This window comes from Talpa occidentalis, unplaced genomic scaffold, assembly GCF_014898055.3.
Source record: "Talpa occidentalis isolate TD23 unplaced genomic scaffold, MPIMG_talOcc4v2.1 talOcc4.2, whole genome shotgun sequence".
NCBI lineage: Eukaryota > Metazoa > Chordata > Mammalia > Eulipotyphla > Talpidae > Talpa > Talpa occidentalis.
The window spans coordinates 54,319,329-54,335,174 of record NW_023602073.1 but is presented as its reverse complement, the minus strand read 5'-3'; the positions used below and the strand labels follow the sequence as shown (position 1 = coordinate 54,335,174).

Below are 15,846 nucleotides of genomic sequence, written 5' to 3'. Positions count from 1 at the left end.
CATAACTGCACACTTCCTTGCTCAGCTTCTCCACTCACGGACACATCTTAATTTTTTTCCAAAGGAAAAATCATGGCATTTTTCTGGTAATGAAAAAGGTATTCAGGACTATGTACATTCCATGGCCAAGTTTATTAACGGGCAATGCTGGTCATCAGTGTCCAAACCTACAATTCATTAATTCTGGAAGGGGTGATGCTAGTAAGTAAATCCTCTAATGTGTATGGCTCCACCTCTATTTTGCTCCTCCCTCAATCCCAAATGCTCCCCACCATCTATCTCCATATCAGAAATTGAAATCTGGGGTTTGACATTCAATCTATGGAGGATCTGTTACAAGGTGGCGCCCAGGAAAAAGGGGATGTTCTAGGTTCCTTGCCCCACCCAAAAGAGGGTGGAGCTGAACAGGGAGAAGAAAAAGCTAGAGAGAAGACTGGAGAAGAAGGAAGCAAGATGGGGAGCAAGAAGGAGACCTGTAGGAGGCACATAGAGCAAAGAGATATTTGAAGAAGCTGTATTTACTACTTGGTCCTGGACTGGTTGAAACAGATGTGGGTGAGAGACCTGTGGGGAGGTGGCAATGGCAGCTTTTATCTTGGTTTTGATTTTTCTCTTTTCCTCTCAGATTTGTCTGGCTGTTTCTGATCATTTTCTATGGGTCCATGCCAGAAGGTGCTTTAGACTTGTGGCAAACTTTCTTTCAGGCATTGCTCTGGGCCAATCCCATTGGGGTGGACTGTTACCCATGGGGGATGGGTAACCTTGGTTGTTTGATATAGAAATTATATTCTTTGTCCTTTCTGTATTGTTCACTAATTGTATTAAAGTTCCTTTCCATTAAAGTTCTTATATGTTTTGTCTTGATGCGGCAGATGGCAGAACCTATTTAGAGCAAGCAGTGGGGGTTCTGGGGTACCTCTCTCTCTGCCCTGTAACAGGTCCAAATATTTTTTTGACTTGGAGTCTCAAGAAACAAAACCAGATATTGTGAAAGTATTTAGGTAGAAATCTCCCAGCAAACAATCCTTACTCTAGGGCTTTCCAGATGTGGATTGGGCCATAGTAACTGCATTTCTTTCAGATGCTCTTCTTGCAAATGCAGAATAAGATCAATTCTTAAATGAACCTAGATATTTTTGATTAATTACAGAGCTTAAAAGATACACTCAACATTCAGACATCTTAGGATAGAAGGATAGTATATGTTCCTTGGTCCCCATGAAGAACTGACTCATCACCAAATACCACCTAAGAATAGTTTATTATATTCAGAAAAATCACAACCGTATTTAAAAAAACCCAAAGCAATAAATATATAGGAGATGCCACCAAAGAACATTCCTATGGGGTCATCCTATATGTCTTATGGGTGGGAATATATGGTAAGAATAAGAACATATTAGGAAGTAAAGGGAAATTACCCAAGATGGGGTAATAGACAAAGCAATAGTATATGTTAGACTTTGGAGAGATCAGGAAGGCATCCTCAGTCTTAGAGAAGTTACAGGTCTGGAAATTGGTGAAGAATGGTTGTCTTCACTGTAAAAAGTTGAAGTATTGCTGGGTTGATAGTGTTGTGAAAGCAGAATTTTCTTCGCCAATCTTTTCGTTAGAAAATCCATTACCTGTGCAGGACACACAAAATTACCAAAGTGTTTAAACTGAAAATTTTAGTTCTTTCCTTCAGATTCCTTTTTCTTCTCTATTAATCCTCTGACTTTGGAAAGTGTCTTATTCATCTGCTCTCTAGTACATACATCTCCAACATGAACCACTATGCCCTGCTCTCCAAGTGAGCAAGAATGAGCAGACCATGCTTTACCTTCTCTTAGAATTTCCGATGCCACTTTTAGATGAGGGGAGCAAAAACTGGGACTGCCTCTAAGAGATTTCCATTTCTGTAGTGAACATATCCTAACCCAAAGTAGTCAAGTTCTGAGACCTTATGAACTAAAAGTTTACCTCAGGAAAGGAAAGCCATCAAGTCCTCAAATCTTGAAGGTGACTTCCTTAGATCCCCAACTCAGCATTCTAGTGTGAGCAATAGCCTTAGGTACTGGAGATAATTTCCAAGACAAAAGGTGTGGTCTAGGTGCACAGGTATGGAAAGGGATGAAGGACCATGAAGCTTTGGGATACCACATCATGTCAATGTCTGATTCTGTCCTAACAAAGATAAATCAAGAGATTTGATTCTCCTTCCTTTTCTCTTAAAGGCATCTTATGATTTTGTTCCAACTCTGTTTCTTTCCCTGGGATGTGTCTTTCTCTGAGTACTCAAACTCACCTGCAGGTGCCTCACAGAGGTCCTCGACGTTCAACAGCATTGCCTCTGTGCACACCCTTGATGATGAGGATGGTTCCGACGATGATGCCCACCAGACCCACGACCAGGCCTAGGATACACACCATGTTCTCTGTTGTCTCTGGAGGGGGGGTTGACTCTTCAAATTCTGGTGAAAAATAAAACAGTAATTTGTGTGTTGGAGAGTGGAATTTATATGGGGTACTTACTTAAAAGAATAGTTATTAGTCAGTTAAAGAAGAGGAAGACATAATGATGTATTAAGGGAATTACAGATTAGAAAATGGGAGAAGCTGGGTAATGGGAAAAAATAAGGAATGAGAATTGCAGCATCTGTTATGAAACAGTTAGGGGACTCAGGACCTGACACATGAATTGCAGGAGGATACCACAAAAGCAAGTGGATTGATGGATGGTTCATACCCCAGTGCTTGACAAGAGGTTGTTCCAACCCCCAGTGGTCCACCTTGCAGTCATAGACATCCTCAGTTGAGGGTATGAAGGGAAGATAGTAGAACTTGCGGAAAAATTGATCCTTCCTGGGCAGAAATACTGTCTCTGAGGTTCCCACGGTGACAGGTTTTCCATTCTGAAGCCACGTGACATTGAGGGCTGGTGGGGAGAACTTGTCGATGAAACAGATGAGGATATTGGGTTCTCCCAGTTTCACAGGATTTTCTGAGATTATAGTCACCTCTGGCGGTACTGGGAGACAGACAAGTGACAAATATTAGTCTTCCCTGTTTGGGGTCACCCCTCTCCCTCCAACTAAAGCTGAAAAAGCAGTTGATAGTATGTCTTGAGAGTCTATGTCACAGTCTCAGATAACCTCTGATATTTGCCACACATCCTCCCCTCCCATGAGCTGGAATCAGAATGGATGTATGAAATATACAAGAACCTTATTCCTAGCTCTTCCCCAGGAGAGATTCAAAGCAATGACTTTGGGTGATTTGTTTGCATAGACATCAAGACATATGAGTACATCAAGAAAGGAACAGGCCCATGAAGTTGTTTGTCCTGTGGCATGAAAATTTAGGGCTGCTTATGGCAAGTTAAGTCCCTGAGAAAGAAAGCCAATCACTGTAATCTAACGAAGAAGTGAAACACTATTTAAAGCCACAATCCCATATCTAAGAGTGCATGAAAAGGAAAATTAGTCACAAAAATATAACAGTTACCAAATCTATTTAAAGCAATAATTCTATGCCCACAAGTACAGCAGAAAGAGGTACCATTGGCGCTTGCGGTATTGTTGGAGCGCTTCTTAATGATGCCCAGGTTGGTTTTGTCCACAGCCAGATTGGCCAGTGCACCCTGAGCCTCAAAGCTGGCAAAACGTCCAAATTCTTCAAGCCGCCAGACTGTCTCCTTCTTTTGCCTATCCACATGGAAAATCTCATCACCGTCAAAGTCAAACATAAACTCGCCTTCTTCTTCAGGCGGTATTTTGTCATCAACCATGAAAAACTCAGCCTGGGTGATCATATGTTCCTCTGCAAAGACAGGGAGGGGGTTAGGGAGGAACCAAAAGGGGAGATTAGAGAAACCGGATGTGAAGCACAAACATGTGGGCAGTGGTAGTTTGAAAGAAAAGGGCAAAGTAGAATGCTTTCAAGTAGAAACTTGAAAGCAAGGGGCCAAGGATTTGTGGGAAGTGAAGCTTAGGTGAAGGACATCCTTGCTGAACAGAGTCTTGAGGGGAAAAATAAAGTGATTTTTTATAAAAGATTTATTTATTTATTTATTTATTTATATGAGTGCTGGGTATAGTCAGAAGCGCGGGAGGGTAGAGAATTCACCAGAGCCAGAGCGGGGAGCAGAACAGGCAGACTGACGATGTACACAGCGGAGGGGAGCAGCAGGCACTTCAGGAGAGGTCTGTGTGCCATGTGGGACACTCACCCTGTGGCTGGGGATGGAACCAGCACTGCAGAGGCTGCGGGCAGCTTCGCAGCCCAGCACTCAACTGCTGTGCCACTGGGGATGCCCTAAAGTGATGGTTTTATAGGGGATTTATTGAAGAAAATGAGGTTGGAAAACCCATATTTTTGTGAAACTGCTGTTGGCTCCATATTGCCAGCTGGGAAATGAAATCCAGCAGCAGTTCCCAAAAGAGAAATGTTCTCCCACGCTCTATCCTTAGGCCTTAAATACATGTAATACAGAATTCCAGAGCATCTCTGAAAGCACTGTAACTCTAAGAAGAGGAAAAACACTGTTGAAAAGTTTGGGTTCTGACTGAAAGAAGGATCAGGAAAAGACAACTTGTAGGCAAACCAAAAATCAGAGGCATACTGTGGGGGGCGGGCCGAGGGGGAGGAGAGGCAGAGAGTGGTCACCGCAGGGGAGGGAAGAGCACAGGGGGCTGTGGTGATGGATCACGGATGCTGTGGTGGTGGGAGAACTATGGGGACCATGCCTGAAGGAAGAAATAAAATACTGGCTAAAAATTAACAACACTGTAAGAAAATAAATAAACTTAATTTAAAAAAAGTTTGGGTTCTGAACTCTGGAATCAAATTAAATTTTGACTTCTTACTGAGCTACTTACTTACCTGATGATCTTGAGTAGAATATTTTACCTATTTACATGTAATCTTCCTATAATAATTCTGCTGTGGTTATGTTTCTACCAGGGGTTTGTTGTTTTTAAGATTAAATGAGACAAAGTAAGTCATTTTACAGTATGTCACCAGGCCTATAACATCCTCTTTAGAGTCAGAAACTGCTTGGAATTTAAGGGTTAGATTCATGAAAAATATGACTGGGGTGTGAGGTAATCAGGAATTCAAGCTTGAGACCTTGTAGTGTTGTACAGCACCCACTGCCCTGGGCCCACACCCACCCTGTGATACCTCTGAGAGAGGGGTTCGGTTTGATTTGCCCTCAGCAACACACCTTTTCTTAAAGTTGCTTAAATTGAGACTGCCACTGTGGAATATATTCTATTATGATTGATACTGAGTGTAATATATACCAAGAAAGTGATCAACTTGAAATAAGAAAACTACAATTGGAGAGGATGTAACTCCTGCAGTGGATGTAGATGAGGAAGGGATTTTAAAGTCTCACTGTGTATTGACAAACCCAGGATTTATTTAACATTTGCCGTTATGTACACACCACACCACACACACACACACACACATTCTAGCTGTTCCCTTTTCAACCCAAAGGAAAGGTCCCTGTCTTTCCAGGTATGCATCACCATATCTGGCTCTTTCTAGGCAACAGAAACCTACAATTTCCTTCATGGATCTTGAAGTGGAGTTACTACTTCCTTATTTCCATCTACCTGCCATTCTCCATGGGTCATGTCCAGTGAAGGGTATCTTTTTCACAATATAGCATCGAAAGAGCACAATGCTTGCTCTGGTGGTGACAGTGAATAATACATTCTCCACTTCTTTATTCATTACTGTCTTGGGAATGTCACTAAGTGACAATCCCCAACAATCATTGTAAGAGCCACTGAAATGGAAACTATCGCTGTCCCAAGCGGCAGTAAAATAAAGGCAAGTCATAGAGCAAACCTGTTCTTCCTCTTCCTTTGGGCAATTGGTAGCTTTTTAGTGACTTTCCATTTTAGTGATCTTTAAGACTATGTTTGTGCTCAAAATATGCTGACAGGGTTCATATGTTAAACAACAATGACAAGAAAAACAACAAAACACTAAAAAACAACTACCTTATATTCAGTTCAGATCAGGTGTCAAGAATTTTTCATATTTTTTCTCACTTAATTCTCACATTACGTCACATTTTAAACTTTGCTAATTTTCCAGAAAGGGAAATTAAAGCCTAGAAACGGAGCTTGTTAATACCTACCAGAAAATATTTTCCCCTTAAGTTTGGCTAATCACAAATTAGTGATATTAATCAATCTACAAGCCAGCTGTATTCTTCTAATTTTGACTTAGTTTGTGGTGAGAACACTCCCAAGTAAAATTTATTATAATATTAGATTTAACACACATCACACCCACCACGCTGTCTTTCACACCATAGACAGGTTTACAGATGTGCACAGTTCAGCCCCAGTGCTCTCAGAACTCTTGTCCTTAATCCTGATTCTCCCCACACCTACCTTTGATAGCCCATGTTTCTTGAAGTCTCACCAGGACAGCTGTGATGAAAAATCCTAGCATTGGGCCTCCACTTATGGCTATTTTCTTCATGAATGCTTTGAGGTCTGTAGAGCTTAAGAGTGGGCAGAAATAGACAGGAATAACAGAGAATATAGGGTATTAAACAATTTGACTAATAAAAATGCAAATCTTTTGATCTGCAGCCAATCAGAAAAAAAAAACTGTTTGCTACGACACATGTGTTGCTAGGGGAAGGACTCTAACAAAGGGCTCATTAAAGGAGATAGTTCTGTACTGTAGAAAAATAAGAACATTTCTTAGCCAAACAAACACACAAGCAAACAAAAACAAAAAGTTTTGGAAAGTTGACCACTCTTTCACAGACTTTTGTTTCAATGCATGTTTAAGGAGGCGGTACATCTGAAACACATCAGTGAGAATAGAATCAACGGAAACACATTACAGTGAGAGTTAGTGGCAGACCCTCTGTGTTTTTGTGAAAGCTGAGGAGTTGCTTTTAGGGAAAACAAAAACAAGTAATTTAAAGCAAATGTAAATTGTCAGACAGTGGAGAATGCCTGAATCTTGGCAGTATTGGTTAACGGAGCTTCACTTGAGAAATTTACTGCTTCAGTCTTCTTCAGTATCCTATATTCCCAGATAGCCAACACAGCCCATGAGCTTGGGGGGCTTGGGCACTGTACTATATTTAGAGAACATCAGAGGAGAAATAATGAGTTTCAACAGCTGCAAGACTGGAGAGGGGTGGGAAACTACCTTGGAATATAATGAATGGTTACAGGAAATGGTGAACAGTAAGGGGGTGTTTTTCCTGGTACCATCTTAAGGATGACCAGAAGTTGGAATAGACATTTAAGGACACCCTCACTTGATGATTCAAGTCAATGAATAGGGTGGAGTACATTGAGAGAAGTCTTATTTTATTAGGAGTGATATAGATAATAACCTGTGCGTGTGTATGTCGGGAGGGGGGTGCCATTACTTCCACAGTTCATGAGGTGATGAAAGTTCTCCTCATGTCATGAAATTATCAAAGTTCTAATCCAAAAGTTAATTTTAATGCTTACTCTTGACAACATTCAAATTTAAGAAACTCTGACCCTCATGATTCTGAAAATACAGTGCAATAGAAGGAAAAAATTACACTACAGCCTTTACACAGAAAGGCAGTGTAGGGAACAGGCACTGAGACAGCCCTGCAGGGGGTGAGTTCACTGTTTAATATCAGTCATATCAGTCATAACACATGTACTCATGGTGGATTTTTCCATTCTGTTGTGCTGAGGCCTTATCCTGCCCAGCAGCTGCCCTTACACATCATGAGGGCAACATCTTAAGGACTTTGAATATTCTCTGACATTTATTGGTAGATCACTTGGAAGAGACACATAGTACAGTTATGACCTCAAAATGTTAAGGAATATGTTTCCTAGGGGTTTGGGGGAGTGTACCAGATGAGAGTTTGTAGAATCAGTCTTCTGACAGTCTGATGTTATGATTTGGCCTTGTCAGTTTTTCTTTCAGAAGCAAATGAAGATTTTTTTTTAATACCTGTCCTTTGCTAGCTGTCATATAATGCCTTGTTCTTACAAAGTGTTCAAAAAATATTCATCTTACAGAAAATATTTTACATGTTGTAATAGCACTTTCAACCTAAGATGTTGCTCAGCAACTGATGATACTGTTTAGATTTAAAACACTGATTGGTTCTCCTCATAAGAATATGAAACTTGGAAGACTTTAGAAAAGACTTTCAGTTCCTTTTCTCTGGGATAGGACAGAAGTTCCTATTTAGATTCTACTTGTAGGTCCCTGTTTTCTTTCTAAACCCCACTTCCTGTGTGTTTGAGGAAATTTCTGAGGGCCACTGAATGAGTTCTTCTTGGTGACATTAAGTGGTCACATTAAGCGGTCACATAAAGTGGTACTGATACAGGGCAGCAAGGGGCCCTAAAATTGGCCAAGGACATTGCCCTAATAGTTTACTGGTTACCATCTGAGTTCTTCACCTGTGTACACAATTGCAAGACTACTCAGGTTTAGAGAACAATGATAATGGGATTTATTTAGCAAACTAGGGAAAAACAGTTACTGAGCCCCAAAATGGCTATTTACCTCATCTGAAGCAGTGTCCTGTGTTTTAAAGTCCTAAACACAAATGCTCCCAAGATGGCATCTTCCAGCCAGCACAGACATGAAGCATGTGGCAGCCAGATACATGCTCACAAAGACAACAGAAGACACAACAGAAGATGCTCTCAGAGCTTCCAAGATGCTCCAGTGCATCAGCAGGCAAACGACACTCAAAACAGCAGCTGCAGCAGCCAAACTACTGGACAAATGGCCACATTCACAGCTCAGTGAGGCACCCACTCTGGGTCTTTGCCTTTCCTGTTAGGATGCAACAGCAGCAAAACTGGGAATAGTTTCAGTCTCCCGGCTACATGCAAAGCCTCGGGACTTTTCCCTGAGGCTGGCTGCTGGAAACCTCTCCATGTCCTTCAGAGACCCACAACAGCCTTCTGGAAGATGGGCACGCTGGGGCAGAAATCGCTGACCCTGGAATTGCTGAAGATTCGAAGACACTGAAATCCAAAATGCTGAATCCTGAACTCAATGAGGGTGGCTTCTGTAGTCCCCTTTGTTTCTTATCCACATCTCCACTCCCACAGATGCTATGATACTTTGTTCACATTTTCCCTGGGGTCATCCATCCTCACCAGCACTCCCCAGGGGGGTGCCACCTATAAAAGTTTCTGGCTTCAGCAACTGGTTACAGTACCTGTTAGAGTTCAGTCAGAAAATAGAAATATCTGCAGACTCTCTAAACAGAATTGATCGTTACAACTCTTCCACATTATAGATAATTATACTTTGAAGTGTTAGGAAGCCTGGAGGAGCACAAGTCAGTGCAGGCCCCTAACTTTCAGGGGTCAGGAGCCTTGTGATAGCAATAGATAGGTGTATATAGACATGTGTGTGTGCGTGGGTGTGTGTGTGTTCGGAAAATTTGAATCCACATCTCAGAAAATTTCTCTGCCAGCCAACCTTAAGCTCCATTTTCATGTTTTATAGCTCCCAATTTTCTTTTTGTGTGTGAAATTATTCTCTTAACTAGCATTTCAAGGTCATTATACACTTATTTAAGTTGAATGAAAAAAAAAACCTTTTATTGAGGTAGCATTGGTTTACAACACTGTGCATGAGTCAGAGGTTGGGGATCACATTTTATCTTTAAAAGGCGTAAGTTGAACTCGATAACCGAGAGACTATGAAGAAAAGATTAGTTTGAAAATATCATCAGAGAAAACTGCAGTTGCCTTTGATGCTGTCTTTGCAAGGCCCATTAATATTTTGATTCATTGAAGGCAACTCCTGCTCCTCAGGCATCTGGCAGCTGATTTTCAGAACTACCTCCATCATCTCCTCCACACCCAGCACAATCCTGGGGATAGGGGACTTCCATGCTAAGTTATTTTCATGTGGACATGTGCCAGCCCTCACCTGGAAATCTTCCCTTCTCTCAGGATCAGGCCATGATTTCACTCAACCAGCCACATGAGACAGTCCAGAAACTGCTTCCTTCAACTATATGCTCTGTTGCATGAGAACACGACTGTGGAATCCCACCTAGCTCTGTATGATTTTATAGAATACAAAGTATTTTCATACATACTCTTTCTTATGTGTGTATGTGTTGGCGAAGAAGTAGAAAGTTTCCATTTCCAACCAATCAAATTTATATATTTCTTTGCTTACTAATTATTTAAGTAAATACTATTGGATTATATTTAAGGTACTATTTTTTTTCTCCATAACATCTGAAGTTTACAGCTATAACTTCTGGGTTATAAACACTAAAAAAAATTCTAATTAGGCTGAAAATCATTGTTTGCTATGCTCTCTTTAGATATTCTCATTGGAGGAGGTCTACCTGGGCATTGTGCATGACTTATAGCATACCCCATGAATTAATTGCTCAACTTTAATGAACAAACAATCCTATAATTTCTTTTTTTTTTTGCATCCCTTAGACTTTTATTATTTTTTTAAATAATAAATTTTATTTTTATTCCCCATACAATTGCAACCCCCCCATTCTGACCCCAATCCCTCCCCTCCCGCCCCTCACCCCCCAAAAAGTGTCTCTGGTTCATAGTTTTTGTTGATTTTGATTTTCGCTTTCTTATAGTTATTCATTTTTCTGGTCCCTTATTTAAGTTTTCTAGATTCCTGCTATGAGTGAGACCATCCGGTATTTTTCTTTTTCTTTTTGGCTTATTTCGCTGAGCATGATCCCCTCCAGCGCCATCCATGTTGCTGCAAATTGCATGTGTTTATCTTTTTTGAATGCTGAGTAATATTCCACGGTATATATGTACCACATCTTCTTGATCCAGTCATCTATTTTGGGCATTTGGGCTGTTTCCAAAGCTTAGCTATTGTAAACAGTGCTGCTATAAACATAGGGGTGCAGGTGTTCTTTGGAATTGATGTTTCTGTGTCCTTTGGGTAAATACCTAGGAGTGGAATTGCTGGATCATATGGAAGCTCTATGTTTAGTAGGTCCAGAAATCTCCACACAGCTCTCCATAGTGGTTGGACCAGTTTGCACTCCCACCAGCAGCACAGGAGAGTTCCTTTTTCTCCACACCCTCGCCAACATTTGTTGTTGCTAGTTTTTTTAATATGTGCCATTCTCACTGGTGTAAGATGGTATCTCATGGTAGTTTTGATTTGCATTTCCCTGATTACAGGTGATGTTGAACATTTTTTCATATGCCTGTTGGCCATTTGCATTTCCTCTTCAGAGAAGTTTCTTTTTAGCTCTTCTGCCCATTTTTTGACGGGATTATTTTTTTTGTTGTTGAGTCTCATCAGCTCTTTGCAGATTTTTGTGATCAGTCCTTTATCATTAGTGTTGTGTGCAAAAATGTTCTCCCAGTTGGTGGGGTTTCTCTTTGTTTCTGTTATTGTCTCTTTTGCTGTACAGAAGCTCTTTAATTTGATGTAGTCCCAGCTGTTTATCTTTGCCTTCACTATCACTGCTTTGGGTGATGTGTCTGTAAAGATGTCTTTGATGTGCAAATCACGTAGTGTTTCGCCTATATTTCCTTCTATATATTTTATGGTTTCAGGTCTTATGTCTAGTTCTTTAATCCATTTTGAGTTGATTTTTGTGTATGGTGTGAGGTAGTGGTCAAGCTTCATTCTTTTGCATGTAGCGACCCACTTTTCCCAGCACCATTTATTGAACAGACTTTCTTTGCTCCAATGCATAGTCTTTGCTCCTTTGTCAAAGATTAGTTGACCATAAATCTGTGGGTTTATTTCTGGATTTTCTATTCGATTCCATTGGTCTGTGTGTCTGTTCTTGTTCCAATACCATGCAGTTTTGAGGATTATGGCTTTGTAGTAGAGTTTGAACTCTGGGCGTGTGATGCCTCCATTCCCTTCTTTTTTTTTCAGGAGAGCTTTGGCTATTCGGGGATTTTTGTGATTCCATATGAATTTCATCAATAATTGTTCTATTTCTTTGAAGAATGACATTGAAATTTTGATTGGAATAGCATTGAATCTGTATATTGCTTTTGGTAGGATGGCCATTTTAATAAGGTTTATTCTTCCAATCCATGAGCAGGGGATGTCTTTCCATTTCTTTGTGTCTTCTTCTATTTCTTTTAACAGTGTTTTATAGTTTTCTTTGTATAGGTCCTTTACCTCTTTTGTTAGATTTATTCCCAAATATTTGATTTTTTTGGTTTCAATAATAAAAGGGATGGATTTTTTGATTTCTTCTTCTTCAGATTTATTGTTTGTGTATAAGAAGGCTACTGACTTTTGCATGTTGATTTTGTATGCTGCCACTTTACTGAACTGACTGATGAGTTGAATTAGTTTTCTGTGGAGTTTTGGGGTTCTCTATGTATATTATCATATCATCTGCAAATAGTGATAGTTTGACTTCTTCTTTTCCTATTTGGATTCCTTGGATGTCTTTCTCTTGTCATATTGCTCTGGCTAGGACTTCCACTATTATATTGAAGAGCAGTGGTGAGAGTGGACATCCTTGTCTTGTTCCAGATCTTAATGGAATTGCTTTCAGCTTTTCACCATTGAGAATGATACTGGCTGTTGGCTTGTCATAAATGGCCTTTATGATGTTGAGGTATGTTCCTTGTATCCCAAGAATTTCAAGGGCTTTTATCATGAATGCGTGTTGCACTTTGTCGAAAGCTTTCTCAGCATCTATTGATATTACCATATGGTTTTTATATTTCTTTTTGTTGATGTGTTGGATAACGTTGATTGATTTTCGGATGTTGAACCATCCTTGTGTCCCTGGAATGAATCCAACATGGTTGTGGTGAATTATCTTATGGATACATTGTTGGATTCTGTTAGCTAAAATTTTATTGAGGATTTTTGCATCAGTGTTCATTAGGGAGATTGGCCTGTAGTTTTCCTTTTTTGTGTTGTCCTTGTTTGGTTTTGGTATTAGTGTAATGTTGGCTTCATAGAACGTGTTTGGTATTGTCCCTTCCTTCTCAATTTTTTGAAAGAGTTTGTGAAGGATAGGCACTAATTTGTCTCTGAATGTTTGGTAGAATTCATTTGTAAATCCATCAGGTCCTGGTCTTTTGTTTTTGGGGAGGTTTTTGATTACCATTTCAATTTCGCTAATTGTAATTGTTCTGTTTAGGTGTTCTATTTCTTCTTTATCTAGCTTTGGGTGATTGTAGAGTTGTAGGAATTTGTCCATCTCCTCTAGATTGTTGAACTTGTTTCCATATAACTGTTCATAGTAGTTACTGATTATTCTTTTGATTTCTGCTGTGTCCGTTGTGATTTCTCCTCTTTCATTTGTGATCCTGTTTATTTGTGCTTTCTCCCTTTTTTCCTTTGTGAGCCTGGCTAGGGGTTTGTCTATTTTATTGATTTTTTCAAGAACCAGCTCTTGGTTTCATTGATCTTTTGGATTGTTTTTTTAGTTTCAATTTCATTTATTTCTGCTTTGGTTTTTATTATTTCTTTTCTTCTACTGGTTTTGGGTTTTTTTTGTTGTTCTTTTTCTAGATCTTTGAGCTTCGAGATTAGGTTGTTTCTTTGAGTTCTTTCTTGTTTCTTGATGTGAGCTTCTATTGCTATATATTTTCCTCTTATTACTGCTTTTGCTGCATCCCATACATTTAGGATATTGGTGTCCTCCTTGTCATTCAATTCAAAGAATTTTTTAATTTCTTCTATGATCTCCTCATTAGTCCAGTGGTCTTCCAGTAGTGTGGTTTTTAATCTCCATGAGGTAGGAAAGTTCCTTGCCTTCTTTTTATGGTTTATTTCTAGTTTGATGCCTTCGTGGTCAGAAAAGATGGTTGATATGATTTCAATCTTGGTGTATCTGTTGATGTTTGTCTTGTGCCCCATTATGTGATCGATCCTGGAGAATGATCCGTGTGCGCTTGAGAAAAATGTGTACTCCGTTTTTTGGGGGTTTAGTGTTCTATAGATGTCTGTTAAGCCCAAATGCTCTAGGTCCTTATTTAGAGCTTTAGTTTCTTTACTTATTTTTGTCTGTTGATCTATCCATTGTTGATAGTGGTGTGTTGAAGTCTCCCACAAGATATGTGTTTTCTCTGATGTCTGTTTTTAGAGATGACAACAGTTGTCTGATATATTTTGGTGCTCCTTCGTTTGGTGAGTATATATTAATGAGTGTTATTTCTTCTTGAAGAATTGTCCCCTTGATCATGATGTAGTGACCATTGGGGTCTCTTTTATTTTTTTGAGTTTGAAGTCTGTTTTATCTGATATAAGTATAGCTGTTCCTGCTTTCTTTTTTGGTCCATTTGCTTGTAGGATTGTTTTCCATCCTTTAACTTTGAGCCTATTTTTATCTTTTGTAGCTGAATGTGTTTCCTGGAGACAGCAAAAGGTTGGGTTTTGTTTCTTAATCCAGGCTGCAACTCTGTGTCTTTTTATTGAAGAGTTTAGTCCATTTACATTTAGAGTTAATAATGATATGTTAGCATTTGTATTTGCCATTGTGTTTGTCTTTCCTTTGATTTTATTTATTCTTTTAATAACTTTTTTTTTTTTGGCCTTCTTTCGTTGTTATTCGTCCTTCTGAGGTTCTGGCTTTAGGATTCCTTGTAGTATTTTTTGGAGTGGGGGTTTAGTCGTAATGAAATTCCAGAGTTTCTCTTTGTCTGGGAAGGTCCATATTCTTTCTTCATAGAAGAAGGAGAGCTTTGCGGGATAGAGTATTCTTGGTTGGCATCTGTTTTCTTGGAGTCTGTTGACTATGTCCCTCTACTCTCTCCTTGCCCGTAGTGTTTCTTCAGAGAAGTCTGATGTCAGCCTGATTGGTTTTCCTTTGAATGTTATCTGTTTTTTCCCTCTTGTCAGCTTCATTATTTTTTCCTTGTCCTGGATTCTTGGGAGCTTTACTATTATGTGTCTTGCTGTGTTTTTCCTTTCGTCGTGGAAGTTTGGTGTTCTTCTTGCTTCTTGTATATCAATTTTCAGCTCCTTCTTTGCATTTGGGAAGTTCTCTTCAATTATCTCCTGGAATATTTTCTCTGTTCCTACATCTCTCTCCTTTCCTTCTGGAATTCCTATAACTCTTATATTTCCTCTCCTCATGGAGTCAGATAGTTCCCGAAGTCTTTCTTTGTTCTTTTCCTTTGTACTTCTCTTTCCTTTTCTGTTTTGGTTCTTTTTATTTCTGTGTCTTCAAGAGTCCTTATTCGTTCTTCCATTTCATCTATTCTGCTTTCATTGCTTTTCCCAGAGTTCTTTAGTTCCTCCATTAATTCTTTGATCCCCTGCGTTTCTTTTGCTTCCCTCTTTAGGGACTCAATTTCCTTCTTCTGATCATTGTTTTCCTTTATGAGTTCTGTCATTTTTTAACCACAGCAATTTTAAATTCTCTTTCTGGAAGGCTCAGAAGTTCTTCCAAGTTACTGTCATTGCAATCTGGGGGGTGGTTTTCTTTTTGTGGTGTGCTTTTTTCCTGAGGAGTTACTAGGTTGCGTGTGGTTCTTCTACTCCCTACTGTCTGTTTTCTAATTTGTTGTATGCATTGGGACACTGTGTTGCTCGGACTGGCCGGCATCTTGGGTGAACTTCTCCGCTCCCCTCTGGCTCCTCCAGGAGCCATCTCTGGCTTCTGAGGGAGATTTCTGCTGGTTTCAGGAAGACTTTACTAAAGAAATGTCCCTGTTCTAAAATGGCAACGCGGGACTCAGTCCCTGAGCATCCGGTCTCAGGCACACTCTTCTGCGCGCCCGGTCTGCCCCGGCCGTGGGTGCCTGTTCCCTCTGTGGGCTCAGACTGCTGGTCGGAAGGGGCCTGGCGTGGGCTAACTTCCCAGCTGGCCACTGTCTCCTCCAGGAGCCTTCTGCCCTTTTCAAGCAGACTTAAGAAATT

General features: G+C 40.0%; 1 protein-coding gene across 1 annotated transcript; it reads right to left on the bottom strand.

The window, feature by feature from the left end:
• Positions 1-1,253: 1,253 nt before the first annotated feature.
• LOC119253280 (mamu class II histocompatibility antigen, DR alpha chain) lies at positions 1,254-6,514 on the bottom strand. The gene is made up of 5 exons (XM_037520862.2): positions 6,396-6,514; positions 3,541-3,801; positions 2,729-3,010; positions 2,288-2,453; positions 1,254-1,625 (listed from the first exon to the last, which is right to left on the bottom strand). The coding sequence occupies exons 1-4, from the start codon at positions 6,484-6,486 to the stop codon at positions 2,299-2,301; spliced, it is 789 nt and encodes a 262-aa protein (XP_037376759.1). The 5' UTR covers positions 6,487-6,514; the 3' UTR covers positions 1,254-1,625; positions 2,288-2,298.
• Between the last annotated feature and the right edge of the window lie 9,332 nt (positions 6,515-15,846).